General features: G+C 41.4%; 1 protein-coding gene across 2 annotated transcripts in view; it reads right to left on the bottom strand.

Moving 5' to 3' along the window:
* txndc5 (thioredoxin domain containing 5) overlaps positions 1 to 26,064 on the bottom strand; it is a 43,007-nt gene extending 16,943 nt beyond the window's left edge. Inside the window, exons 1-5 of one of the 2 annotated variants that reach the window (XM_039754043.1) lie at positions 25,786 to 26,064; positions 23,869 to 24,018; positions 10,224 to 10,329; positions 6,265 to 6,358; positions 5,194 to 5,309 (exon numbers count right to left, since the gene is read on the bottom strand). In XM_039754043.1, the coding sequence (XP_039609977.1) occupies positions 5,194 to 5,309; positions 6,265 to 6,358; positions 10,224 to 10,329; positions 23,869 to 24,018; positions 25,786 to 25,967 (648 nt within the window). In that variant the 5' untranslated portion in view covers positions 25,968 to 26,064. Of the gene's footprint in view, positions 1 to 5,193; positions 5,310 to 6,264; positions 6,362 to 10,223; positions 10,330 to 23,868; positions 24,019 to 25,785 lie in introns of both variants that reach the window. The other variant, XM_039754042.1, reaches the window with a different exon arrangement.
* Positions 26,065 to 27,905: the final 1,841 nt, after the last annotated feature.

Genomic DNA, 27,905 nt, shown 5'->3' with positions numbered 1-27,905 from the left:
TGGACCCCAGCAGTAACGGGTCCGTTAATGAAGCCGTTGAGAACACTCCGCTTAAAGCGATGCGCACAATTTACTTGCTCAATCAGAGCAGACCCTGATTTAGTCTCGGAGCATCTCGTGCGGACATGCGATTGGACAGGTTTTAAAAAATAAAAAATTGGTGTAAATTGACTTGTGATTGGGTCAGTCAGAACACATACAGAGGTGCCAAGAAACAAACAGCAGTGCCCTGCGAGACCACCGCTCAGACGCCCCAATCTCACATCATGAGAGGCGCACACTAAGATTGTAACATGTTAGTCAATGTTAATCATGCAGTCCAAAGTAAACATTAATACCAAATGCAATACGCACAAGAGTTGAGACAGGCGACATGTAAATTTGAGATCAACTAAACAGAGGCTACGATCATACTGTGGCTACTGGACAGTAAATACGCAACATCATACAATTAAATGCAAACCACGCGATAAGTCTACAGTCACCAGAGTGCGGCACATCCGTGTGAGCCATCAGCACAGGCCGTCTTCTCCTGTGCACTCAGCTCGCTGAAACGTGTCCTTCCACGTATAAGCTTAGTAGTGCATCATTTTCAAGTAGTCTTCCAGTTAATGAAAAAGGCAACTGTGTGCAAATACATGCTATGATTTTTTTTCTCTTGGGAAATTTTTTTCTGCATAACGAGAGAAGTCCATAACACGTCCATGGGATGTTTACTTTGCTTGAATGTTTACAGTGTGAAACACAATTGAACCAGAATTTGTAACAACGTAATGAAACACCACCTGATTTTGAACAAAGCAAATCAGCTAGGAGTGTGAAAGCACCTAAAGTCACAGTAGGACCACCAGGCTGCCCACCCCCTTCGTTTGTGAAATCTTCTACCATTCATCCTTAACTGCAGAATTTATTTTTTTTTCCACCCGTCAATGTACTTGCAAGTGCAGACTACATCTCAAATACTCTTATGCTATTTAAACACGGGCCTTCGCCTTCTTTGCTGTACTGACGCACACTCAGCGGTTTTTCGAAAACACAACAATCCCTAAAAGTGCAGAGACTGCCAATTCATTTTCACTGATGAAGTAAACCTTCACTAACAGCGAGTGCTTGTCAGACTGATCTGCCACATTAGTAGAAGGATCTATGGATGCTACCAAGCCTCTGTTAAAGCTTTCACAGCACCAACTCAAATTAGTCTAACAATATTTAGAGACAGTCAGTCATTTTGGAATTAGTCTCGATGTTTGCTTGCCATTACTGTGGATTCATTTAAAGGCTGAATGAATGCACCCTTAATGGGACTATATAAGGTATACTGTGTGTACACACACACATTCACATGTTTGGAATTAACCAGAAATTTGAACAATTTTGATAAACTTTTTTTTTTTTTTTTTTAAATCAAAGTAGCAATAACTTGACAAATATACAGTAAGACATTACTAGCGTTACAAAGGGCTATTACTGCTAGACGTGAATGATTTGCAATTTATAATTCATGTAAGGATTTAAATGACTGCAAAGCCCCACATTCAGCAGCCCAGACTCCACAGTCCAAATGGTAAACACACTTACCTTATTCTTCATTTCATGTTTAATGTGAGTTGGTTATTAGAGAAACCTCTGCAACTCTGATAGCAAACCTGTAATTCTGGTCAATAAAGCAGATCAATTATCTTTCCTAAAGATTTATGGTACTGGCATTTATAAAGTTTAATTCGGGGCTCAAAAACAGCCAAAATGAAACGCGTGTCAAAAAAATGTGTCAGTCTATTGTTGTGAGAAATGAAAGTTACTCCATGCAACAGACTGTCAAGAAACTGAAGATTTTATTCCAAGATGCTCACTACTGTCTTGAGAAAAGACACGAAAATGTGTATAAGCAGGGCATTAAAAAGAGGAGGAGGACTAAATGCATACCTGCTGCTTTTCCCACTTGAATCTGGATAAAAACCAGTAATTGAGATAGCAATTCAATTGTTGTCTTGAAAGTGCAGTGGGATTTTTTTCGTTCGTAAGATACACTTTACAAGACTGCTAAAATAAAATGGGTGGTTCTCATAATCCCACTGAATTTCAAGCTGCAGTTATAAATTTGAAGGCTCAAACATTTAAAAGCATTGCTTTAACAAAAGTGTGCCTTTGAGTTATACAGCTGGACATCACAAGTTTCCATAGACTTCTTAAATTCTTTAAAACTCACTTTTTAAGCCCTCCACAGATTTTATACGAACTATAAATTCAGCATATAGTTTAAGACACTGGCTGTGTTCAGGGCAGAAGTCATTTGGTATACGGACTGCAAAATGTTCAAGTCAGCCTGTAAAAATCAACAGCAGTCGGCTTCTATTATACAGAGTCTATATTATTACAGAAGAAAAAAATCATAAAAAGCGCATTGCAGATTCTAACAACGGAGTCCAGCCATCACTCCAACTGCTGAAAGGTCTTTTCTAAGTGAGGGCTATGGGAAGCATAAGTCTTTCCTAGCAAGCTAGGAGTCAAGAGGAGAGAGCAGATCACACACATGACACACTCGATGCCAATCAAGCATTCTAATCAAACTTAAAAAAAAAAAAAAAAACACAAAAGGTGATTGGAAAATTTCTATGAAAAAAGAAAAATGGGCAAACTACACTCAGAAGACATTCCATCACTGGAATCAAGCAAAGTGAAAAGACGGTGAGGCGCCAAACGTCACCTGCTGCAACTTGTAACTTAGAGATGTGAAGACTGTGAGCCTGTGGCCTATTAGGACGTACTCTGGGATGACCAGATAATGAGTCAGCAGCAGTGCAGCCCTGCTATCACAAAGCTCTCAGTCGCTTGACTCGTTAACCTGCCTTCCATCCTCCAACTTTATAGCATGAGGATTTGTCTTTAATACCTAACTTCTGCTGGCATCATATGACCCAAGAGTCACGCGGATATTAAAGGTAACTGGTCTCAGGACTGCAATTACTTACTGAATACTGCAGATGAGACATTTTAAGTAAAGAGAGAGTGATGTAGCCGTTAAAACAATCCACTACAACAGAGTCTTTATGATGACCAGAATAGTGCTAAGTAGGTAAGAATTCCAAAGCTAGAGCATATAATGAAATTAAAAATGTGATATACTGCATATACTTTTACAGTCAAGCACACTTTCAACTAAGCCAAGTACACACAACACAGGCCTGTCTGTCTATATTCCCCATCACTCACTTTAAATGGCACAAAAGAGCCCTGACACCAGTAAAGAAAAGCATGTGAGGGGAGTCCCCATTCAATGTCTTTACCATAATAGAGCATTTCCTGTCCCAGCCATCTGGAGTTTTTTTTTCGTCTTTTCTGTTCCCCTGGCCATTGAACCTTACTCTTATTCGATGTTAATTAATGTCGACTTATTTTGTTTTTTTATTGTGTCTTTTATTTTTCTATTCTTTATTATGTAAAGCACTTTGAGCTACTGTGTGTATGAAAATGTGCTATATAAATAAATGTTGTTGTCCCAGCCAAATGAGGACTTCACAAACATTGTATGATTTAAGATATACAAACTGAAAATATACACAAGAGGTGATGAGGGATGTCAACTGATTTGCCCTTCAGGAACACAGGACGTCAGTTGTAAGATTATAATCGTTTAAGACCTTAAGGGTATAATGGCAGATTACTCACTTGTGCATAGAGTGGAGCAGGTGCCTTTCTTAAAGGAGAACAGCAGAAGCTCATCTCATGTCATGTGAGACGTTTTTCTGTATCTCATATAGTGGATATTATCATATTGTGACTATCAAGCGATGTGCCCTTGCATTGCCCCCAAAGTACATCAAACTTAGTTTTACCTGAACCAGTTCATATGTCCAGCATGCACACACATCAATAGCTTCAAATAAACACACCTTCCTGTACACGTCTACAGCAGAGGCAAGTAAAGCAGCTTTTTTCCAAGTCCGATACAGACGGAGTTAGATGACAGCACTGTTTTGTTAAAATGACAGTGTGACAGATTCTGTAAATCCATATATAATGTGGCTAGTGATGCACCTCACTCTCTCACAGCACAGTGTGCAGTGCCAAGCAAGAGGGGTCAGGAGTATGGGAGGCACACCAGGGTTTGGGTGACAGGAGTCCACAAACAAACAAACACAGTAATAAATAAATGAGGTACCACCTCCCACGTCTGTCCTGATGCCGCACATCCAGTTTACATGAAGATGAATTTACGCAGTGCTCCACCCAAAAATGATATTTTGCATAAATGTTACGTACCCCATGTGCTTTACAGTGATGGCTGAGAACGTTTTTTAACCTCATGTTTTCATGCAGAAAGAAGGTTAAGAAAATGTATGATGCCATTGTTGCAGTAGGGGGCCAACTCAATACATCAGCCAACAATATTAACCCGTCCATGAAAAACAAAAAATCACGTTACTCATGTCGCATAACCCACATGCAAAGTCACCCACTCACAACATCCAAAGCATGTCATTTAACCAGAATATTTCAATAAACCGCATCCGGAAAGCCCTCTCATGATCATGAATTAGAAAGGAATGCACGCACACAGCACGTGAACATCAAGGGCAGCCAATGAATAAGGAGAAGTCCTGGCCAGTGAAAGATGGGGGCAAGTGGGTCTTCACGTCAAACACGCATTCACACGTGTGCAGCCGCTCTTTTCCATGTTCACAGTGGAACTTTGCGGAAGCAGTTTATTTGGGTGGCACTGCATGTGGATAATGTGACATGAGTAACGTGTTTTTTTTTTTTTGGATGTTCTGATATTATTTGCTATTATTGAACAGCAATGGGCCTTGTACATCAACCGTTGAATCACACTTTCATACTTCCATTCTGCAAGAAAACATTCACAATTTCTCTTGGCAGTCACTACACTATAAAGCAAATGGGGGTTTGTGACCTTTAAGCAAAGCACCGTTTTTGGGTGGGGTACCCCTTCAAAGTTGATTCTCTGCTTTATGATGACATTCAGCTTTCAATGAATTGTTCCATTGACCAATTTAAATATCATGCAGCTTTATTCTTCGATCATCCATCCATCTATAGACATCTGATTTAAGAACCAAATAGAAACATTCATCTTCTGACTTCAACACACAAAAGGATTTCCAGTCAGCCATTTCAACAACATGCAGTTAGCCTTAGAAAGTACAATCTACACACCTAAACAGTGGGACCTACCTTGGCAACCTTGACCGTCTCTGAATGTTCAAATGCACTGGCAAGCTGTTCCCACGTGGGGGCCAGTGCTTTGCAGTGACCACACCAAGGGGCAAAGAACTTTATAAAATGATATCCTGCAAATAGGACGAAAAAAAAAATGTTTTTCCAAATTTATTTTTGACTTTGTGAAGACTTGTCTCTTGGGGAAAAAAAAAAAAAGAATCACTTGAGAAAAGCAGTGGCAAGTAAACACTTCAGCAAGCTACAATTTACATTAGGCTTGTGTACAAATCACTTCTTGCACAGGTCTCTGATTGACTGCTGTATATTTATAATTGTTTGGCAATGAAACCTTTAATAAAACCTGTACACACACATGCATGAGGAGGAGTGTGTATGTATATACAGGGCGACTCAAAAAGATTGCTCTGATTTCTACATCCGTGAGGCGCCTAGGAACCAATCACAATTGAAAGAGGGACTCATGGGGTTTGACCGTCACTGGAAGATGGCTCCCTTCAGTCTGTGAGGAGATGGTGACCCTCATCACTGGATTGGCTGTAAAGGAGCCCACGATTAGGCACTCCACTTCTGGCCCCAAAGATCACCAGATCTCATGCCGTGTGACTTTTTTTTGTGGGGGTACATTAGGGATTCTGTTTATGTGCCACCACTCCCAACAACAGTGGATGATTGCCAAAATCACCGCGAGTACAGTGACACCTGACATGCTCAATCAAGTACGGGATGAATTAGACTATCGCATTGATGTTGTCTGTACAGCTGGAGGAGGTCATATTGAGCACTTGGAGAATTACTTAATAAACTTTATGCTCACCTAAACCGCTTACAATTTACTGCATTGTTCTGTAAGGATTTACAAGTGAGATAAATCAATTTGAAATTGGATGAATCTTTGGAATCACCTCGATTTTCTCTTCTATTGCTGTAGATGACATCAGCTTTGAACCTAGACCATTTCTTACATACTCATTTCTAAACTACTCTTAATCCATATCCCATGAGTGAGTTCAAAGGCATTTGTCAAAACAACAAGACGCAGAACCTTAACAAGCATACAATGCTTACCCTGTACTATGTGCTCCTTAAAAGTAGAGGCCCCAAGTTCATATAACCCCTGCTTTGGTTCAGGGACCTGAGGAGGCTCAAGTTCAGACTCAGGCTGCTAGAAGGGGGGAAAAGAAAAGAACATGTCAACCTTGATATGCTAGATAAACGTCAAAATTGTTATTAAAGTACAATGAAAAATGGATTAGTTCCTTTGCTTTCTGAAACTAACTGGTACTTCTAGTTGTTAAAGTGAATTGACCAAAAGTATCAAGGAGTCACTCTTTGTAGTAAGAACTTTGGGCAAGAAATAAAACCCCTTTGACATGCTCTACACCAGTGAGCCATTATTAACACAATGAGTCAGTAACCAGTAAACAGCACCAGATAAGGCAACAAACAAATCAGGAGAAATCAGCTGAATGTCATTTTGTGAACTTGATATTGTGTAAAGTGGAATTCATTTAAAGAACCTTTATGTTCTCTGTATAGCAGCCACAGTGATGGTCTCGTATGCATATCTACAGTGCAGAAAAACATTTAAATCCTCAACATTCAAGTCCGGCCTCATTACATAGATGTTCAAAAGCATGTGGTTTAATTATTATATTGTAACAAATCTCTTAAAGGCGTCACTCAAGCATAGGCATTTTCAGCTTTCATGAAAATATCTGAGCCGGACAGCTTGCACCTCCACACTACAGTAGTGAGCAAAAAATAAATAAATAAATAAAAGGCCTTTCATCCGAACAGACTCCTCACCAAGCAAACTCCTGTAAACACCATTAGCTTGAAACATGAAGTGCCCAACTCAACAATAGTACTTGATAACTTTATATATCCATACCTGTATATCTCTCTCTCTTTCTCTCTATCTGAATCTACTAGGGGGCTTCGCCTCCTGCTCTCTTCACTTGCCAACCCCTAACCGTTACAAAGAGGGGGCGCTGAACGCACCCCAAGGAGAGGCGGTCACTCCTCTGAAAGCCCCTCTTAAAAACTGTGACACAATGGGAAACACAAACAGGTTGTTTTTTTATTTTTACCTCCTCTTTGCTCAAACTGCTGCGCCGCATGATCTGCATCTCGCGTGGCGCTTCAAACATTTAAAAGTCTGTACAGCACCTGTCCTTTTGTCTCACTGCCTTGTCTCTCGTCCCCCAGACATCCTCAAGCACTATGTGATCTCTTTTCGCTGTTGCGTTATTCCACCAAGTAATATTTTCCATTTGTTATCGCTAATGTGATCTTTACTCTTTTTGAGACTTTCGAATTTTCCTACTTCCATTATCTCTAACCTGCTCTGCATGTGTATCACCGGACTTGTTTCTAAAGGTTGTCAGTATGACGTGACCGGTCCATCTTGCGGGACGTGAAAGTGTCTCTCTTCAAAAGATCATGTCTCATCTTGTATCATCACAACATTTTTTTTTTTATAACAGAGATATATCTATATCTACTGTATATGTATATATAATATCCATAATTCAGGTGAAGGCATATCATTTGTCCTAACATTTTTGTAAATCAATTCTTTACCCAGCATTTCTGCATGTTTATTGAAGTGCTACATGAATTGCTCCATTGATAACATCAGCCACCTCTATCACTCCAGCCGTCTTCATTTGTTTGAAGGTTAATCTCTCTTGATTGAGCACAATCTCCAATTCAGGGATTAGCCTTGCTGCACTGCCTTGGGATTTCTCTATTCCGTCACGTCACTCTTGTCATACAGAGGCCAAAATTGATCCAGAAATGTCCACATAAGGGCATTAAAGATCTTAACATTTCTCAACTGGTATGTCACTTAACATGGATGTTATAGAATTAAAAATTTCAACTGATTCCACAAACCTAAACAAGCCTGGCTCTTCTGTAAGGATTTTTTTACGAGCTGTAGACGAATCCAACAGTCGACTGCCATCTTCAATCTGTACAATCTTACTGATCCTGGAGTAAGGACCATCTTAAACATGGAAAGTTTGGAAAAGTTTTACTCCATATTTCTCTGGTTAAGCCAATTCTTCCACCCATCTGCACATTATGCTCTGAATATCTGCTTCTCGGAATTTAATCAACGAAAGGTCTTGTGAACCAAAAGATTAAAAATAAAACACGCATACACAAATACCACGTGTGTCAGTATGATCATAAGCTTACATTGGTTTCTCAAAGTACTACAACATTAGATCATTCACCTACAGCTATGACGACTGTTTGGTAATAAACCATTCCAATTTATTTTACGAGTTACATCATCTTATTTTAGTAATTACTTTCATTAATTACCAAAGTCAAGATCGTCCTTTTGATACGTGTTAGACAGGAGTTGTGCTGCACTGCAGGAGTACACTACTCTGCCATGTTCACAACCAGATGCACACCTTAAGATTTTTTCTTAAGATTTTTGAAACTGTTCACATTTTTTTTTTCCTAAGCTTAGTATGATTTAAGTCTTAACTCCAAAAATAAAATGATTTCTGCGAGATGTTTTACAGCGTTCAGATGTGCTTTATTCCTCAATTCTGTCTTGATTACTGCCGAACAGCAGGTATTGACAGGCCTCTCCCTCCCCTCACAATCCCCAATGAGTCCATCCTCCACTAACGGGACAGTATCTCTAACCTACTCCAGTGTCCTGACCCTATCCTGCCAATTTCTTCTCAAATCTAAGTACATTTATTGGACTGTAGCTCGTGTCTCATTCACATCAGTCCCAGACCTAAATTCTCCTAACTTCAACCCCTCCATCTTTTTAATCCTATTCATGTAACACACAACCATTTCAAATTTAACTCCTTCCCTTCTCTACTGGCCTCGACATATTTCTGTTTCTGGTTAAATAGTGCATTTAAATAATAAGCAGTTATATAACTGTTTTAAATCTTCCAGCAATTTTTATTGTCACCAGTTCCAAGCCTGTGACTTCCCTGCCGGCTATTATTTTCCATGTTATAAATATAATAATGAAATACTGTACGTTTGTGTACGTATTCATCAGTATCACCAGCTGATACCCTCAGATGTACACTGTAAGATAAGCCCCGTATTACACATTCTGATCCTCTCCCTCGTGCCCACACTGGCAGAATTTCAAAGTAGATGTGCTGGCCAGCTCAGCTGCTGAGCTTTGTACCAGGCTCTTTAAGTACGTCTTGCAAATTTGGCAGCCAGCAGTTACTTACAAGTCATTTGTTCCGAGTTGGACAATGCAGCTGGATATGCTTCATTCACTTCTGGCCAGAAGCTAATCCAAATTCACAGCAACATGAAGGTAAGACACCATAACCCACTCCTTACTGCTGTCTGTCATAGAGAGAGCCTCCAACAGCGTCTCCTTTGAAGATGAGGCTCCTTAGTCCAACTTACTGCTCAAGATGTGTCAGAGCCACCGTTCACCTCAGCAGGGCACTTCAACTATAAGATGCCAGTCCATTCAACCATTGAGTTAAGCATTTAGGGACCCACCATCTTATCACAGGCACAAGTTACAATCCATGTGACTGGTGAAGATCCCACCCTGTAAACTCCTATGCATGGATGTCTCTCACTATACACTCTGAAATACTGAAGGTGCACATTTGTGCTTACAGCAGAGTCACAAAGGGCTGCTTATTTTACAAAGCACACACACACTCTAAATTTTCATATATTAAGATGGAAAAAAATGTGTCCAGTAGGAAACAAACAAAGCAAACTGAGAAAGTCTCTTCTGTGAGATCAAGTTACACAGAGAGCAGGCCACACCATTGGACTTGTGCTAAATGTGCGTTCTTGCTAATGAGGACGACGATTGTGTAGAAACACAACCACATTACCCTGCAGATACACGGGGTCTGAAATGTGATTCCAAAGATAATCAACTATAAGCTTCATTAGAACTTTACCTTTTTTTCTTTTTTTTTTACTCATTTTCCTTGATATAAATAACCAGTCTGATCCTGATCAACACCCAAAACTGAAAGAAAAAGCTCACTCACTGGAGGCTCTTCTTTCAAAGTCTTGAGCATCCAGTTTTCAAGTGTCTGTAAGTCACGTGGACCCTGGTATTTCACAGCTTCCTGGTCTGGCCTGAAGAGCTTCAGGCTTCATTTAAAAAAGAAAAACAATAAGGATAAAAGAAAACAAAAAGTTAAAATACAATATGAAACTGCTCCTCACATCAAATGTTATCCAGTGAACAGGTGAAATAATTGAAAAGTTAGGCAGTGTCAAGTAAACCTGTCAACTAAGCATGCAAATAAAATACTAGCATCTCACCTACCACAATATCATTAGTGCAGGGAATTATTTGTTGATGGGGTTCCCCTCTTCGAGGGATGAACAAATTGTTTAAAAAGTGTAACAATGCATAAAAACATTATTTAAGATGATATATTAACAAAACAAGAAAACATACACTTTTTTTCTTTCTTTTTTTTTTTTTTAATTACAGAAAAACACCCCAAAAAAAGGCAAAAATAAATAAAGCATTCACAAAGGGTATGTCCACTAAGACGACTTTCTATTCAGGCACACTTTCAAACTTGTAGTAATAAGTAAGAGGTCAGAACATCTGAACAGTTTCCATGAAAATCGGGCCGGTTTGAATTCCATAAATGCCAGAAGGGACTTTACTCCATTGGGCCCTTCAGCAAGGCCCTTAACCGCCATCCTGGGTATGGCGCTGTACTCGGGTCCCAATCCAAAGTGGTTCATTGTGTGGTGGCTGTGACAACGTGCTATCAGCGTAAGCTCCCAACTTCCTCCTCCAAGGCATTCAGCGCAACATGTTTGCCAATCCTAACCACCTAATCTCTCTAAAATAATATCAGTCAAGGTCTGAAGGTCCTCAAAGTCCTACTGTCCACCACACGACTTGGTCACTTATTCCATGTCTGTAAGACTGCAGGAGGAAAAAACCAACTGTTTGTGTGCGATCTCCCCTTGACAAGTGTCCACCTGTGTCCCCGTGTTCTTGTTGAAGAATTTATTTTAAAAATAACAGCAGCCTAAACCAACTGTACTAATTCCCTTTGTAACTTAAACCACTTCAGTCTTGCCATCTCTTACTCTTCTTTAGCTTAAACTCCTTCAGTCTCTGCACAAAACCCATACTTGCAATCCTGGAGTCAGCCTACTGTAGTCAGTCGCTCTTCTCTGGCCTCTCTCTACTGCTGCTACGTCGTTTCTGAAGCTTGCATGCTGTATACAGTAGAACCTCTGGTCACAAACATTTCGAAACACGTACAAATCGGGTTACAATCAAAAAGTTTGGCAAAATTTTGTATCTGTTCATGTCCAAACGCTCTGGTGGCAAACAAAAACACTGGCGGCCAGTTTCCCTAAATGCGTTCGTATGTGCCAATGATTTCCCATTCTCTTGTTTGCGTATACAGGGCCTAACAAAGCAGCTGATGTTGCAAAAGGAGTTACAATGTTAACCAAGCAGAGGCCTCAAGTGCTGGAAGAGGTGGAAAAACTGTTTAGCGTGGCTGAACAAGAAGCACCTTGCATGGGATAGCTAGCGTAAGAGCGGCAATCATATGCAAGAAAGCCAGGAAGATTAATGGTGATTCGATGAAAAAAAAATCCTTCTTCGAGTGGAGAAGGTGAGGAATTTAAAGCCAGTAGAGGATGGTTTGAAAAGTTTTATAAGAGAAGTGGCATTTAGTTCCCCCCCCGTGTTTAAAACAAAAAAAAAAATGTGTTTACAGCGAGCTGTTCATAAGCGTCTAGCGCCAACTCTTACAAGGCTAGTTTTCTCCGCTGTTCAAGGTTTTCCTTGTGCAGTACGTGCTGAAGCAGGGAGACCACCACTACAGGGCTGTCAGCTGGGAAGGGCCTTTATCTTCAATCCATGCTTTCTCAAATTGGTTTTATTCTGTGGTTTCTGTTTTAAGTGCTGGATGTGCTGCCAGTTTTTACGTCGATTGTCTTTGATAGTTTTGCATTTTACATTAGTTTGTCTGGCATCCAGTCTTTCATATTCAACCAATTCCAGAAAACCAACTTAACGTTGCAGGCTTTCCGTGGAAAGAGTTCATTTGTAAGAGGAGTGTCGTTTGTCAGTCTTTGCATTAAAATGTTTGGACTGTAAATGTGACCAGCTGAACAAACTGATGTCTGCTTGACTGTCAACTTTACCATTTAGTAACTAATGTTTGAATATCACTTCAAAACAAGAATTCAATTTAAACAACTGAAAAAAAAAACACACCCAGCCCTAACATTCACTTCATAATAGGCTGCCACAATATTGTTAATAAATATCTGCACCGGGGGTCCTCAACGTTGGTCCTGGGGGCCCACTAGGGCTGCAGGTTTTTGCTCCAACCAGCTCCTGTTTTCAGTTGGACTCCTGGGCTAATTAAGTGAACTGTTATTTGCCAGATTCTGTGTTTAGGGAAAAATGTAGAAATTAGAAAACTGAGCTTGTTTAAAAAAAATATTAAAATGAACCAAGCAGTTATACGGGAAGAAAATATTTTTTTTCTTTAACAATATTTTCATTCTTTTTTTCCAGGGTGTTTTAGTTGTTTAATCAATTACGTATTCTCTAATTAGTGGGTCTGACTCTAAAGTAGTTGCCGCCTTTGATTATTCAGTGTTTGCCTGGGGGTCTGCTCTGCTAGGTATCATTAAGATACAATGAAGGGGGCAAACTGCACAGAGAAAAAGGGCAAAATAGAATAAAAGCGACAAAAGAGAGTTAAGCATTTAAATCTCTAGCAAAAATGGAATCAGACAGACAGACAAGACTCGACTCACTCATCACAAAATCCCCCAAACCATGAGGACTTGGGAATTGAAATTTGGAATGTAGGTTACCCTTGTCCCATAGGTGCTCGCTAAGAAACGGTTTAAAAAACTGTGGTCCAAGCGCCAAATTTCTTATAGTTTTTTAGACCCATCTGTCTGTCTGCTTTTCACGAGAGAACAACTTCACGGATTTAGATTGTGTTTTTTTTTTCTATAATTTGCTTTAACATTCCATTGATTTTGCGACTTTCTCATCGGGATAAGTGTCAGAGTTCGCTGGTGGTACTGATTTATTAGCATGGAGACTCATCGGGCTGCAGGGCCCTCATCACTCACGCATCTGCCTTGGGGTGTAACCTTAACTGCGCTCAGTTAGCAAATGAGAGAACTACTTCACGGATTTAGATCTTTTTTTTCTCTACATTTTGCTTGAACATTCCGGTTGATTTTGTGACTTCTCTTATTGCTTTAAGAATCACAGTTCACTTGCAGGAGCGATATACTGTATTCACGCTAATCCAAGATGGAGGCTGCGGGCCGAAGGGAGGGGAAAGAATGACGTCAAGAGTAGGGAGCCGGGCAGGACCCTCCTCACTGTCCTGTTTCACTAATATGTGGGCAAAGCCATGGGGGTGGCTAGTGTCTTATAAACGTAAAAATCATGCTGTGGTGCTTTCTTAATGTAGAATAAGAGAAAAAATAGCAGCTCATCAAATGTTGTCACCTATTATGAACCTGGTTGGAACAAAAACCTGCAGCTACAGGGGGTCCCTAGGACTGGGGTTGAGAGCCCCTGATCTACACAATACCTAAAAGCCAGATTACTGCAAGGCCTACCCACTGATTTCAATGACAGGGGAAACACGAAGCACAAACTGCAGTGCACACTCATTATAGCGCCTTGTTAAGATTGTATCGCCTTCAGACCACGGCAGAAAGGTCCATCAATGTCACAAGATGGCTAATGCTGTTCTGATGCACTAACCTCATACAGCAGCTAAACGGTCACCTTCAGGTTTTCATTCTGAGTTAGTTGTAGTGATTTCATATTTAACAGGAAGAGATCTGAAAACATTTCTTTACTGAAACATTTGCATTTCAATACATGACTTAAAAATGTAAATTCTAGGCTGATTAAGATATAAATCAAACATGTAGCAGCGTACGAGTACGAGGCTGGAGGGGTTTTACTGCATTATCACCAGCTATGCACACACAGTGTCTCCATTTTAATGACAGTCATTTTGACAGATTGATTCCTGTACCACAGTAAGGTGCTTAAAACAGAAAATGTAACAATATTATATTTTAAAAGAATTAGAATTTGCAAGACATACGCAAAGTGTCCTCACTTCCTGGATGAATTTTTCCAAAAAAAAAAAAAAACTTTTTTCAAAAGATTAAATAATAATAATCCTTCTTAAGCTGCTGAAGAAAAATTAAGCTGGAGTGAAAGGCCACTTGAGAGCAGTTTTAATATAAACCACAGTAGATTCTGCTCCATGCGCACCAGTGAGGTGGAGTTTCATCCTGGGAATTCTGGTTTCCTCCCTTACACCCAAGACCTGCTGACTTAAACGTGAGCCATTGTGAGGGAGCACTGGGATTGCTGCCATTCCCTCCATGGAGAGATCTGCACACCACTTTGTAGGTTATATCCTCCATCGGGGCCAGCTTAATGCACAAGCTCACACCCAGGGGTCTAAGAGTGTGTGTGTTGTGGGGGACATCTGGCTAAAACAAATTCAAAATTAAAAACACACACACGACAACGGTTAGGTTTTGTAAAGCACGGGGCTTTCAAGAGAGTATTCAGACCCCTTCACTTTTTATACTTTTGCAGGACAATTAGATTGACCACCGCCCCCCCATCAAACAACATTCAACACCCCAGAATTACAAAGCAAAAATAGGATTTGAGAAATGTTTGCAAATGTATGAATAATAAACACACATCCAGTTGGCGCACACATTCATATCCTTGGCTCTGACTTGGGGGGATTCTATTTATTCTACTGATCCCCACTGTGAAGTCCGGAGTCCACCTGTGGTCAGTTTGAATGACAAGGTCGTGTCATGGCATGGATCTGTGGAAGGCTACAAGAGCACACAATTCTTCAGCTGAAGAACATCCACGACTCTTCTCAGAACTTGCTGCTCAGCCAAGCTGTTCAATTGTGGGAGAAGAGCTTCGGTAAGAGAGGTGATCAAAATACCTGACAGTCACTCGGAGTTGAGCTCCATAAAACCCGAGTAGAGAGGAGAAACTTCCAGAACAACCTGCGTCACTGCAACGCTTTGCTGATCTGGCCTTAATGGCTGAGTGGCCCGACAGAATCATCTCTTTAGTAAGGCGCACGTGAAAGTTGCCAGATGGCACCTAAAGGACTAGAGGGCTGTGAGAAATGAGACTCTCTGGTCCAGTGAGGCCAACATTGGACTGGCTGAGCTCAGCTCTAGATGTCACATCTTAAATAAATGAATATAAAAGTTTTTAGCATGAGACTGCAACACAACAAAATATTAAAAAGCAAAGGGGTCTCGATACCTTTTGAATGCAGTGCATTTCAAGTGCTTACAATAAAATAAAAATGGTGTTTTTTTTGGTATGTTAAAGTCTAGAACGTGATGACAGGACAGGGGACCTGAAGTGGCTCGACTCTTCCGTAGACGCACAGGTAGCAGCAGCAGGTTGTGCTCCAGTAGTAACCTTGCTGCTTCAACAGTTTCATCCTGCCATCTTATAGAAAATGCTTTTTACCTTCCATACTGCATTTGTAATTACAGTACAGACTTGTTGGGCCCATAAGGGGACGCAGGCATAATAAGAACAGATACAACTAAAGTTTAAAAAACAGCGTAGTATTTGTTTACAGCGGTGTTGACATGTCTTCAGGGTAGTATGCATGAATGAACAACCAAACGGTGGTTTTGATAGATTATACCATCATCCACAAGTATATACACCACAAGGGGCACACACAAGTAGCACGGGACGGTGGCATAAGCACTCTAGAGAACGGGACAAATAAAAAGATCACACTCAGAATTTAGAAGATGTTGTAGAAGAGAACCCGACACAAACCCACCAGGCCCAACCACTAAGAGTCACCTAGGATTGCAGGCGATGTTACCAGAGGTAGTCAGTCGGGCACATCTACACTTCCACAAAAACTGGTGCATTACTTTACTGGTCTTTCTGTAGATTTTCACCTTGCCGTCACCCTAAAAGAGGTCTCGTCCTCTATATTCTATTAGTAACGAGCTCTTTTCCACCCGTTTGACAGACTAACTCCTGTATATTACAACACACTCGGCTCTACCGTTTAACTTGCTGACGCCAATCACTGGCTTGCTCTCTTCACAAAAGCACAGTCAGCTGTACACAGGAACGCCAGGCCAGGAGTCAAACGCAGCCTCCAGGTGTTAAAGGCAGCACTGTGCCAGTTTTCCAGCACTGACGTATACATATTGGACTAACTGCCATCTCTAAACAGGCATGGCAATGGCGAGTGGGGGTGTGTGCCCAGCGATGCAATGGCACTGCAGTGGTTTGCTGCCTTGGATCTGCAAAGATGGGTTCAAGGATCCCACAGTACCTACAGAGGAAAAACTGGGAACAGTGGGTTGGGAGGGAATGAAGGAGCAGCTTATGATGCTTCATTCTCATCTGTTTTTAAGTCTTATTAATATTTTCAGCAAGTTCAAGTTTTCCTCACAAGCTTTACTATTTCTAACAGCTATGCTTCTCTTCGGCCAGTGTCTTTACTACCAATTGGTGAGTTGTTTCATACTTTATGGAAATTATTAGATTGTGGACTTTACTAAATGCTGATTCTGCTATTGCTCTACTTTTCTTTCAGTCTGTTTTTTAAAAACTCTGCTTTGTGTGTCATGGCAGCTGAAGACGACAGAAAAGGCTAAACTCAACCAAACCACCAATAGACACAAACAAGTCTTCTACTTCTGATCGAACAAAGGAAAGAACACGCGACTAAAATAACACTTCAGCATGTACTGCTCATTCCCTTCCATTTCCTCTGGTGTCCTCAGCAGCAGATTCACTATTTTGTGGAAAGAACTTTGAAGGATCCACTTATCAACGCCTTAGAGACCTGGATAACATCTCCAGACGGAGACTAAACAGAGCAGTGCACCATATAGTCGGAGCAGGATGTCCCTTCATCTCTGTTCAACACATTTTCTACTATAAACCAACACTGCATCTGCCCGAGTTGTTTCACTTAGACGACAACAACGCTGCACCAACACAAACCCCTGAATCCTTTCCAGAGGTTGCGCCTCCCATCTTGTATTCATAATTCGGATGCCTTCTTCCTACATGCAGCACTTTCCACCTCTTATTTGTACCCTTTGTCTTCGGTGTAGTTAACAGCTTGAGATCTGCTTATGTAGTTTACCTCTGATGCCAGGAGTTTGGGCTACGGCATCAAAGGCTTTGTGAAAGTCTCAGTCAGTTCTCTCATATGCTTTGCTTTTATTCACCACTCCAGTGGCCCACTCAAAAAAAGTCTAACAAACTGGTTTGGCAGCATCTCCCTCTCACACGGTAAATAAGGGTTTGTTGTATTTGAGATACTTCACAAATACACTTCTTACTGTAGTCGGTCCATTAGCCAACGTTCAGTTTTTTATTTTGTGTGAGACTCAAGTTCACAGGAAAACGCAATTACAAACTTTGAAAATTAATCACTGCAAATCAAGGCAGCTTTTATAAGTAGCAGGATGTTTAAAAAGCTTATTACCGTAATTTACAAATAATTTGTTTTTCAAGTAGCCTATAACTGTAACAAATAAAACAATATTAAAAACTCAATAGATAAAGTGTACATGACAATAAAATGTAAATCCCACTTATGTGCTGAGAATTGAGTCAACATGCCAAAATGCATCTCCAAATGGTCTTCACAGCATTTATTTCTAAGGTAGGTCTGTCAACCTGAAAGAAATCTGGCTGCCCACTTTATTTCTTCACCACATTCTGCTTTCAAGCTTCCTAAATGCCAATTTTGCCAACAGATTTTGCCTCTCCCCTCACTAGAACAACTACATAGTGCCTGTTGTCTCAGGAACATCAAGAAAATCCTTCAGGACCCATCACACCCAGGACATGCGTTGTTTGAACACCTGCCTTCAGGCAGACGTTTCAGACCCATAAAGACTAAGACAACTAGACTGAGAAACAGTTTCTACCCTTCAGCCATCACCATGCTGAACGCTGCTAAATGCTCATGTCGGACCGAGTGCACCTTCATGTTCACAATACACCTCCAAGACAACATCGGCTAAGGGACAAGTGCAATATGACGTATGTGTGAATGAAAAAACAGTGTTTGGCTGTTATAGACTATTGTCTCGATATATTTATTTTAGTTTTTATCTTGAGTGATTGTTTTTTTTTTTTTATTTTGCATTGGAAAATTGCACATAAATTTTGTTGTACGATGTCACATTGCTACAATGACAAAGATTTTGATTGATTTGTGGTTTAAAAACTTACACTACTTGTATACTTTAGGGAGTACTGTTTACATGTTATAACACCACACAAGTTAAACTGCATCGCGTCGTAAATGTGTTGCTTAAAATCATGCTGCACGCAGTTCTACAAGCTCATGAACGTCTGCCCTACAGCACAGATACACCCATGTGGCACACAAGTACAAGAACCAGTGCAGCAGGGGGAAAAAAAAATCAACAGCGACTTCACAGACGGCAGGATGCAATGATGCAAAGACACCATAGGCCAGCTAGCTCTTATTACAATTGTCATCTAATAGAAGTGTCGTTCTCAAAAATGTACTGAAACAACTATATATCTCTCTCTCTCTATATATCTATCTATATATATATCTATATATATCGATATCTATATCTATCTATCTCTATATCTATCTATCTCTATATCTATCTATCTCTATATCTATCTATCTCTATATCTATCTATATATATAAAAATAAATCAAACATTTGTGACACTGGCTTGTCACCACCCATTCCAGCATAAACCAGTTAGAAAATGAATGGGTAAGAATCCTCTTACAGTTGCAAAATTACCTTCAGTCATCAGTGCTTTGTAATTAATTTACGGGGGAGTAAATGGTAACATTAATTTTATTTTTTTCATTTTTATTACTATTTAATTTAATATTGTTTCTTTGTATCAGTATACTGCTGCTGGATTATGTGAATTTCCCCTTGGGATTAATAAAGTATCTATCTATCTATCTGAACCTGAAAACATCAAATTAATTGGAGTCATTTTTCACAACAGTATCTAAGCACTGAATCAAGTGTGTGTGTGTGTGTGTATACTCCTCCTGTGCCAGTGGGCTGCAAAACCCCTCCCAGAAAACATCTGTGCACATATCGGCACACTCTTAACCTAACAAACATGTCGACATCTTCAAGCGCACAGTTTTAAAATGACATTCAAGGCACGTCCTTGTATTACAGATGGAATCTCCAACATATGCAAACTCAAAGCAGGCTGCATACATTCAACAAGAACTGCATGCATTTCCAAAGCTTACAGGGAGAGGACTTGCAAAAGGCAGGAACCATCACTGACAGGTCGTGCCAGCACAAAGTCACAAACATACCCACACTCGTGGCACCTTCACTATGTATGAACCAGCGATGGCGGGCGTCAGTCTGTCACACTATAAGACGTGTGCTAATCCAACCAGCATAAACAGAGAAAGAACTTAGAAAACGTCACTCCTTGGAATCAAAGCTGAGCCCCTGGAACGGCGAGGCTGAAGCACTGCCTACTGCACCACCTTGTCAGTCGGATTCAAAAGACTGGGTGCTCTACAACAACTAAAACTAAATTTGTACAAAATCTACACGTGGGCAAGGCCACCAGCTGCCTGCATGCAAGCAAAGCTTTTGTAAGATAACAATCACCTTTTTTGTGTTTAGTCGAGAACAAGCCTCTGTGGCAACAAGCAGATTCTAATACCAGCGAGATGCCAGTCCATGACAGGGTGACAGGCCAGACACTCCTTCCCTTGGACTTTTAACTGGAACATACTGGAATGTTCCCCACCTAACAAGTGCTGTGAACACACTCTCCAGCAACATCAGCAGTTTCTAACACACACATGACAAAGGCAGAATAAAGTGTGTTTTGATTGATGTGGCATATCAAAAAAATATTAAAACACAATGTTAGTTCAGATAAATTATCCAGATCTCCTCCCCAAGGATAAGCAGGATTTAAAGGCAGTGATTTTATGGTGCCGTGGGGCACGACAGTTGGACGTGTCAGTAAGAATTTCACACAGGCCGATTCTAGAACTTCTTGCAGCTGCTAACTTGCTGTTAGGTTTGCACTCTGACAGCATCAGACCCGAGGCGGATTATTCATAACAGTAATAAGAACATCTTTTCTTTTTCTTTCCTCTTAAAACATCACATAATCATTCTTGAAAAACCGAGTACCTCAGACTCCTAAGTCAGCTTCCCAGAGCTCAGCTGGGTGTTGCATTGCTTTCACATTTGGGGCATTTCTGCACCATTTTATCTAGAAGGCTGCTCCATGCTAAATAAACACAGACTTTACTTTAATTCCCAAATGTTCTCCTATCCACCTTGACGTCTTTTACACGAAAGCTCCACACTCCGAGGGGAAGCAGTGCCCTCTTTTCAGTACTGGAGTGCAATACGATTAGCTGCAGCTTCACTCTGCTATCATGAGTGCACATCCGTGTTTGGTGAAACCGGAGGCTTTGCTGCTTTAAAGAGGGCAATTAAAATAATTTAAGGCTTTTCACGTTGGCTCTTCTGTCACCTCGCCTGATGAAGGGGCCTTTGTTGCCTCGAAAGCTTGCATTTGTAATCTACAGGGTGGGCCATTTATATGGATACACCTTAATAAAATGGGAATGGTTGGTGATATTAACTTCCTGTTTGTGGCACATTAGTATATCTGAGGGGGGAAACTTTTCAAGATGAGTGGTGACCATGATGGCCATTTGGAAGTCGGCCATTTTGGATCCAACTTTTGTTTTTTCAATAGGAAGAGGGTCATGTGACACATCCAACTTATTGGGAATTTCACAAGAAAAACAATGGTGTGCTTGGTTTTAACGTAACTTTATTCTTTCATGAGTTTTTTTACAAGTTTCTCTTTGTTTACAGCCATTGACATGTCGCAGAGGTTAACACGTGAGGAGCGGATAGAAATTGTGTTGATGTCTGGTGAACGCAGTAACCGGGTCATTGCAGCAGATTTCAATGCAAGACACCCTACGAGACCACCCATCTCCCATGCTACAGTTAGCAAACTGCTTGCTAAGTTTCGTGAAACTGGTTCAGTGTTGGATTTGCCAAAATGTGGACGTATGAAAACTGTCACTAATGAAGAAACATCAGTGGCTGTCCTAGCTTCATTCAGCAAGAGCCCACAGCGTAGCACTCGCCGCATGTCACTGGAGAGTGGCATTAGTCGAACATCCCTCGGGCGGATATTAGCTACTCACAAATGGCACCTTTACAAACTCCAGCTACTGCAGCATCTCATCGTGGATGACCCAGATCGCCGCACTGAATTTGCAGAATGGGCAAAACAAAATTGGAACAGGACCCTCAGTTTACGAGAAGATTTTGTTCAGTGATGAGTGAAGTTAACAAACAAAACCACCGCTAGTGGTCTGACACTAACCCTCCAAGACTGTTGGAACAAAAAAATTGATGGTATGGTGTGGTACAAAGATAGTGGGGCCATTCTTCATCAATGGAGACCTCAAGGCCACTGGATATGTGAAATTGCTACATGATGATGTGTTTCCCTCTTTATGCACTGAAGCTGGCACGTTCCCTGAGTTTTTCCAGCAAGATGGTGCACCACCACATTATGGGTGTCAGGTCCGAGCATTCCTAGATGAACAGTTTCCTGGAAAGTGGATTGGTCGTCGTGGGCCAGTTGAATGGCCCCCAAGGTCTCCCGATCTGACTGCCTTAGACTTATCTTTGGCAATTGTCTATGCTGTGAAGATACGAGATGTGCAGCACCTGAAACTACGGATACTGGAAGCCTGTGCTAGCATTTCTACTGCGGTGTTGCTATCAGTGTGTGAAGAGTGGGAGAAGACAATCCAACACAATGGGCAGCACATTGAACACATTTTATAAGTGGTCAGAAACTTGTAAATAACTCATGAAAGAATAAAGTTACGTTAAAACCAAGCACACCATTGTTTTTCTTGTGAAATTCCCAATAAGTCGGATGTGTCACATGACCCTCTTCCTATTGAAAAAACAAAAGTTGGATCCAAAATGGCCGACTTCAAAATGGCCACCATGGTCACCACTCATCTTGAAAAGTTTTCCCCCTCACATATACTAATGTGCCACAATCAGGAAGTTAATATGACCAACCATTCCCATTTTATTAAGGTGTATCCATATAAATGGCCCACCCTGTATTTAGTTAGCCAATAAAAGGTGTCATTTCACCCTACTTTCTCCTGTATCGATCTATGGCTAACACGGTACAACACTCTAATACTGGCCAGTCGTGAGCTGCTTGCAGAGACACCTTTTTAATTTACCAATAATGGCTTCACTTATCAAAGAAAATGTCTGGTGTAAATAAATAAAAGGCGAGATACAATTATGAGCAAACAAGAACGGCTTCAAACCCACCACACACACTTGTGTCTTTCACACTTCTATACACAACTTTTGTCAAAGCCAACAAAACACGCATTAAAAAACTGCTCCTGGCTGAAGTGCATGGAACTTTTATAAAGGTTTACAAAAATATAATCACTTCTGTCACCGTGATGCACATAAAGTGCATGTGTGCAAATGTCACTGAAAAAACACACATAATCAACCGAGAACTGTTTTTGCTATCAGACGTAATTTATACAAAGACTGGCAACCTTTCCCGATCTCAAACGCTTCTGAACAAAAGCCCATCATTGTTCTTGAAGGTGATCTCTTTGTTTTCGCGCTGCCTAGTGCCTGTTTTGTTTGTGTCACTGATGGTACTTTCCTGGCACTTTCCACGTTGCTTCCTCTGCTCTGACAATAGCGCTCTGAAAACACTTGGAACTTTACCTTTAGATCTTTAGAAGGCCGATTATACAACAGACAACAAAAGATTACATTCACACAAACTGTGCCCAAAAGAGACGAGATTTCAGACAAAAACGGCAACACAAATTTAAAAGGGACAAAAGTGGTTTAAAGATGGCTACTGGATAAGAGCCCAGGTTGTTATTGAAAGTTTTTTAAATTTATTTTCTGGTGTAAAGAATGTTGCTTATACAACATTTTCTATGCCATGGTGTGCTGGGCTAGTGATATCACTTCAGGAGAAGACCTCCGAATCAACAAGCTAATGTTATGGGGGGCACTCGGGGACCCCCTGGAGTTCATAGCAAAGGAGGGAATGAAAACAAAACCGAGTGCCATTATGAGCAAAGCTGCACATCCACTCTGTGGCACACCAACACTGAGGACTTTCAGGCAATGAGAGAGATGTTACGGGGGCTCCTTCATACCAACAGCAATACACCAATACTGTACAGTGCCATTCCGGTGCGTGTTCAGACCATAGTGTGGATAAGATATTTAGCTATCTATATTTATTAATTTAAAGTTCTACTTCTTTGCAATTGTGTTACTCTTTCTTTCTTCTTTTTCAAAACCCGTTCCAAAGCAGTCACATGTTTCAGCACCTTCAAAGCAAGTCCAGACAAGCCATGTTTAATCACTTCTCCTAGTTGGGAGCAAAATGCAAATGTAGTGTCTGGCGCCTCCAGCACCTGCACTTTAGCATTCACTTACAACTTGTCATGGATTACTTATTCTTCTAAAATAATTGACAGAAATATTAAGTCTACTTACGTTGGATACCCTCGGACTCCCTGCTGAGAGCAAAGAGTTGTGTCTTGGGTGCAGTCCACCTTGACCACATACGCAGGAGGGTCTTCCATATTGTTATACTTGTCTGCCATCTCATTCCACGTACCCTGAAGCCTCTGACAATGTCCACACCTTGTAAAGCAAACTCAAAGTTAGCAACAAAAAGCACAAACAGTTAGAAATCCAGCCATGATTAGATAGAGCGACTTGAACGAGGAAACACATTAAGAAACATGGATTCAGTTCTGTATTTTATAATAGAATAAATGAGACTGACCCACAGAAACAGCACAGTGTGGGATTTGGGGATAATTTGGTGACTAAACCTCTAACCTTTACTAACACCCCCCAGTTAAAGTTGGCTAATTCAAAAGGGCGGTGGTGTGGCTGGCTGGACTGTTATCAGATCGTCAGATTGTTAAAACAGTCATAAAACATGTGAACCTTGCACAACATACGGCTCAGCCTGTGGGCATATAAAGCAAAAAATGAAAGAATTTCCTCTTCCGGAATACAAGTTTCAAATGGCTACTAACCAAATTAAGAGAAGAAACGCACACACAAGGCACAAATTCCTGCATGGCATAATATTTTATTTCTGAAAAGCTTAACAGCAGCCTGGGTAAAGCTGCAGACTCGAAAACAAAACCCAGCTGGCACAAAGAGGCACAAGGACCAAGCCTGGGTGGCCCTATTGAAGAGACATCCTACTGCATCTTCGAACCCTTGCCATCCAACAGTGAGGTACATAAGCTGGCACTATTGCTCTGCAGAGATTGTTATACCAACTGCTTCAGATTTCTAACTCAAGCTTTCCTGAAGCTGAAAAAAATAAAATCAATTTAAATACGCCAATCATGCAGCTATTTATCTGAGGACATGCTGATCAGTTGAATAATACAGAAAAAGACATCCAAGTAATGTAATTAAGAATATTTATATCACAATGTGTGAAGCAGCAAGTAAAATAAATTGCTGCGGGCCACAAACTGACAACGATTTAAACAGCTTTACTGAAACAGCAGCCTCCTGCTCAGATACCAGAGACAAGTCCACGTGTCTTTGGTCTGCAGGGGTCTAAATAAAGACTCTGGAAATCCTGTCTTATGTGCAGGTAGCAATTGTTGACAATAATGTTTGAGAACTTCTGCTTTTCTGCTCATTTTTTTTAATTAAATCCTTTATTGTAACCGAGTGCTGTGGGGAGCATCATGCGCAAGACGGGGCGCCAGACCATCACAGGGCGCACACTCGGGCCGGGACAGCCCTTTGGATTTCGATGGCAGTACGAGGAGCTCCAGTGGTGTGACATGGCACTTGATACACCGGGGCCCTTGGGACTGGGCAAAGGTTCGCAACAGGACTCGCGAAAAGTTTTAGGGCAGCGTTCTGCCCGAGTGTCCCGTCTTGTGTCCAGACTCTGCTGACTCGATTGCCGGTAGCCATTCGGAAGTGAGAGCCATCAAAGGACTCCGCTTCCAGCGTTCGGCATGACCGCCAGTTCGTAGGCAGCAAAGTGGACAGACCTCTGCTAAATTCCGCCCTACGGAATCACAACGACGGGAGCCAAGGCAGACTTTCAGAGGCGGCGGTGCCCACTGCACTCATCCTATTTCACTGGACCCTCGAGCCGCGTCACACACTGCCACGTCAGCACCGCGCCGCGCCGAGCGCCTCTCCTCCCGCCCTCCTTTTCCTAGCACCGGGGCGGAGGGGTCAGACCCTCGTGACAATTCCCAAATGCCTTTTTATTCGTAGACGTGCAGGATTCGTAAAATAACAAAAGCATTCAAACTTTTTTTCCAATAATTACAGATTAGACAGTTGGTCACAGTTCGCACGCTGCGCACCTAAAGCTACTACAGGAGGGCAGACCGGGAAGCCCCGCCAGCAACTCACCAAGGGGCGAAGAACATGACGAAGTGCGGACTGGTCTTGACGGCGTGGGTGAACATATCCTCCGTGTACAGGTGCTTGGCGTGCTCGTCCTCCCCATTCTCCTCCGCGACGCACAGCAGCACGGAGCAGCAGGCGAAGGTCAGGAGCCGGGCGATAAGGCGGCGTGCAGACGGAGCAGACATGGCTTGAGCGGAGACCGGAGGAGCGAGCGGGATGAACAACTCGAGCGCCGGCCTTTACTCGCGCGCGCGCCTTCCCCGCGGGCTTTTAATGCGCGCGACCTTAACGATGCCGTAAAGCATTGTCTACTGCCGCGAAGCGCGACGGACGGACGGAGTCGAGGCTGCGTCTACAGCGCATTAAGTTCGGTCAATTGAATCATCGGCATGCGCGTTTTATATAGCGCCTTTGACTGCCTCCCGCTAGACACTTGTTCAAATCGAGATTTTTGTTATGTGCACGTATTGTAGAGCAAAGAAATTAGTACCTGCATATCTTCTCAGTTGCCAAAACGACGATACACTCAAATATGAATAAGTTTACTTCGCAAGCAGCATATCGAGTATACATATAAACACATTATGTGCGTTATGCATTTGCAAGTATAATATATTTCACATACTGGTATGTTACAGACAGAAAGAAAGACAGAGAAATAAATGGATAACAAAATGGGAAACTTATCATTACACAGAAACTGAAGAAATACACAAAATAACCTCAAACACAAGAATTACAGAAAAAAAAGAAAAAAGGCACTATAAAAATATATTGATATAGGTATGAAGGAGACAAGTAGCATCTATAGCGCCTTTCATATCTATCTATCTATCATATAGCGCCTTTCACTCTATCTATCTATCTATCATATAGCGCCTTTCACTCTATCTATCTATCTATTATATAGTGCCTTCCTATCTATCTATCTATCTATCTATCTATCTATCTATTATATAGTGCCTTTCACTTATCTATCTATCTATCTATCTATCTATCTATCTATCTATCTATCTATTATATAGTGCCTTTCACTCTATCTATCTATCTATCTATCTATCTATCTATCTATCTATCTATTATATAGTGCCTTTCACTCTATCTATCTATCTATCTATCTATCTATCTATCTATCTATCTATCTATCTATCTATTATATAGTGCCTTTCACTCTATCTATCTATCTATCTATCTATCTATCTATCTATCTATCTATCTATCTATTATATAGTGCCTTTCAACTATCTATCTATCTATCTATCTATCTATCTATCTATCTATCTATCTATCTATCTATTATATAGTGCCTTTCACTCTATCTATCTATCTATCTATCTATCTATCTATCTATATAGTGCCTTTCACTCTATCTATCTATCTATCTATCTATTATATAGTGCCTTTCACTCTATCTATCTATCTATCTATCTATCTATCTATCTATCTATCTATCTATCTATCTAACTATCTATCTATCTATTATATAGTGCCTTTCACTCTATCTATCTATCTATCTAACTATCTATCTATCTATCTATCATATAGTGCCTTTCACTCTGTCTATTGTGAACGCTGGCCCCAGCACAGACAGACGGACGACATATTTTGCTTCCACACACTGTTTAATATATACACTATTTACAGTAAAGTCAAACGTCACGTGCACTCACGATACCCCAGTGCCTCTCGCACTGAATCCCCCAAAAGTCCAGGGCCCACAATCACTGTGCCTTTCCTCTGGCCGCCTCCTGTCCTCTCTCCAGCTCCGTCTTCTGCCTCCCGACTTCCACCCCTGACTGGAGGGAGGCGGCCCCTTAAATAATGCCCCGGATGAACCCCAGGTGTTTCCGGCCTCTTCTCCTTAGCCACGCCCTGTACCCGAGGCCCCCTGCCTAACCAGGACGGATGCCCCCACTCAGTCTGGAGGAGGTACACGCCCTCCTCCGGTCTTCCAAGGCGTCCCGGCCGGGCTCCATCCCCGGCCAAAGACCACACAGGGTAAACCGGCATCGGGGCGCCGCCTGGCGGTGACCACGGGTCCCTACAGGGCTGGGCTTCCAAGCCCTGCACCCGTGGTCCCTGATATAACCAGGACGGACGCCCCCTCGCAGTCTGGAGGAGGC

This window comes from Polypterus senegalus, chromosome 5, assembly GCF_016835505.1.
Source record: "Polypterus senegalus isolate Bchr_013 chromosome 5, ASM1683550v1, whole genome shotgun sequence".
NCBI lineage: Eukaryota > Metazoa > Chordata > Cladistia > Polypteriformes > Polypteridae > Polypterus > Polypterus senegalus.
The sequence above is the reverse complement of the archived record's forward strand: the minus strand, read 5'-3'. Positions and strand labels throughout refer to the sequence as shown.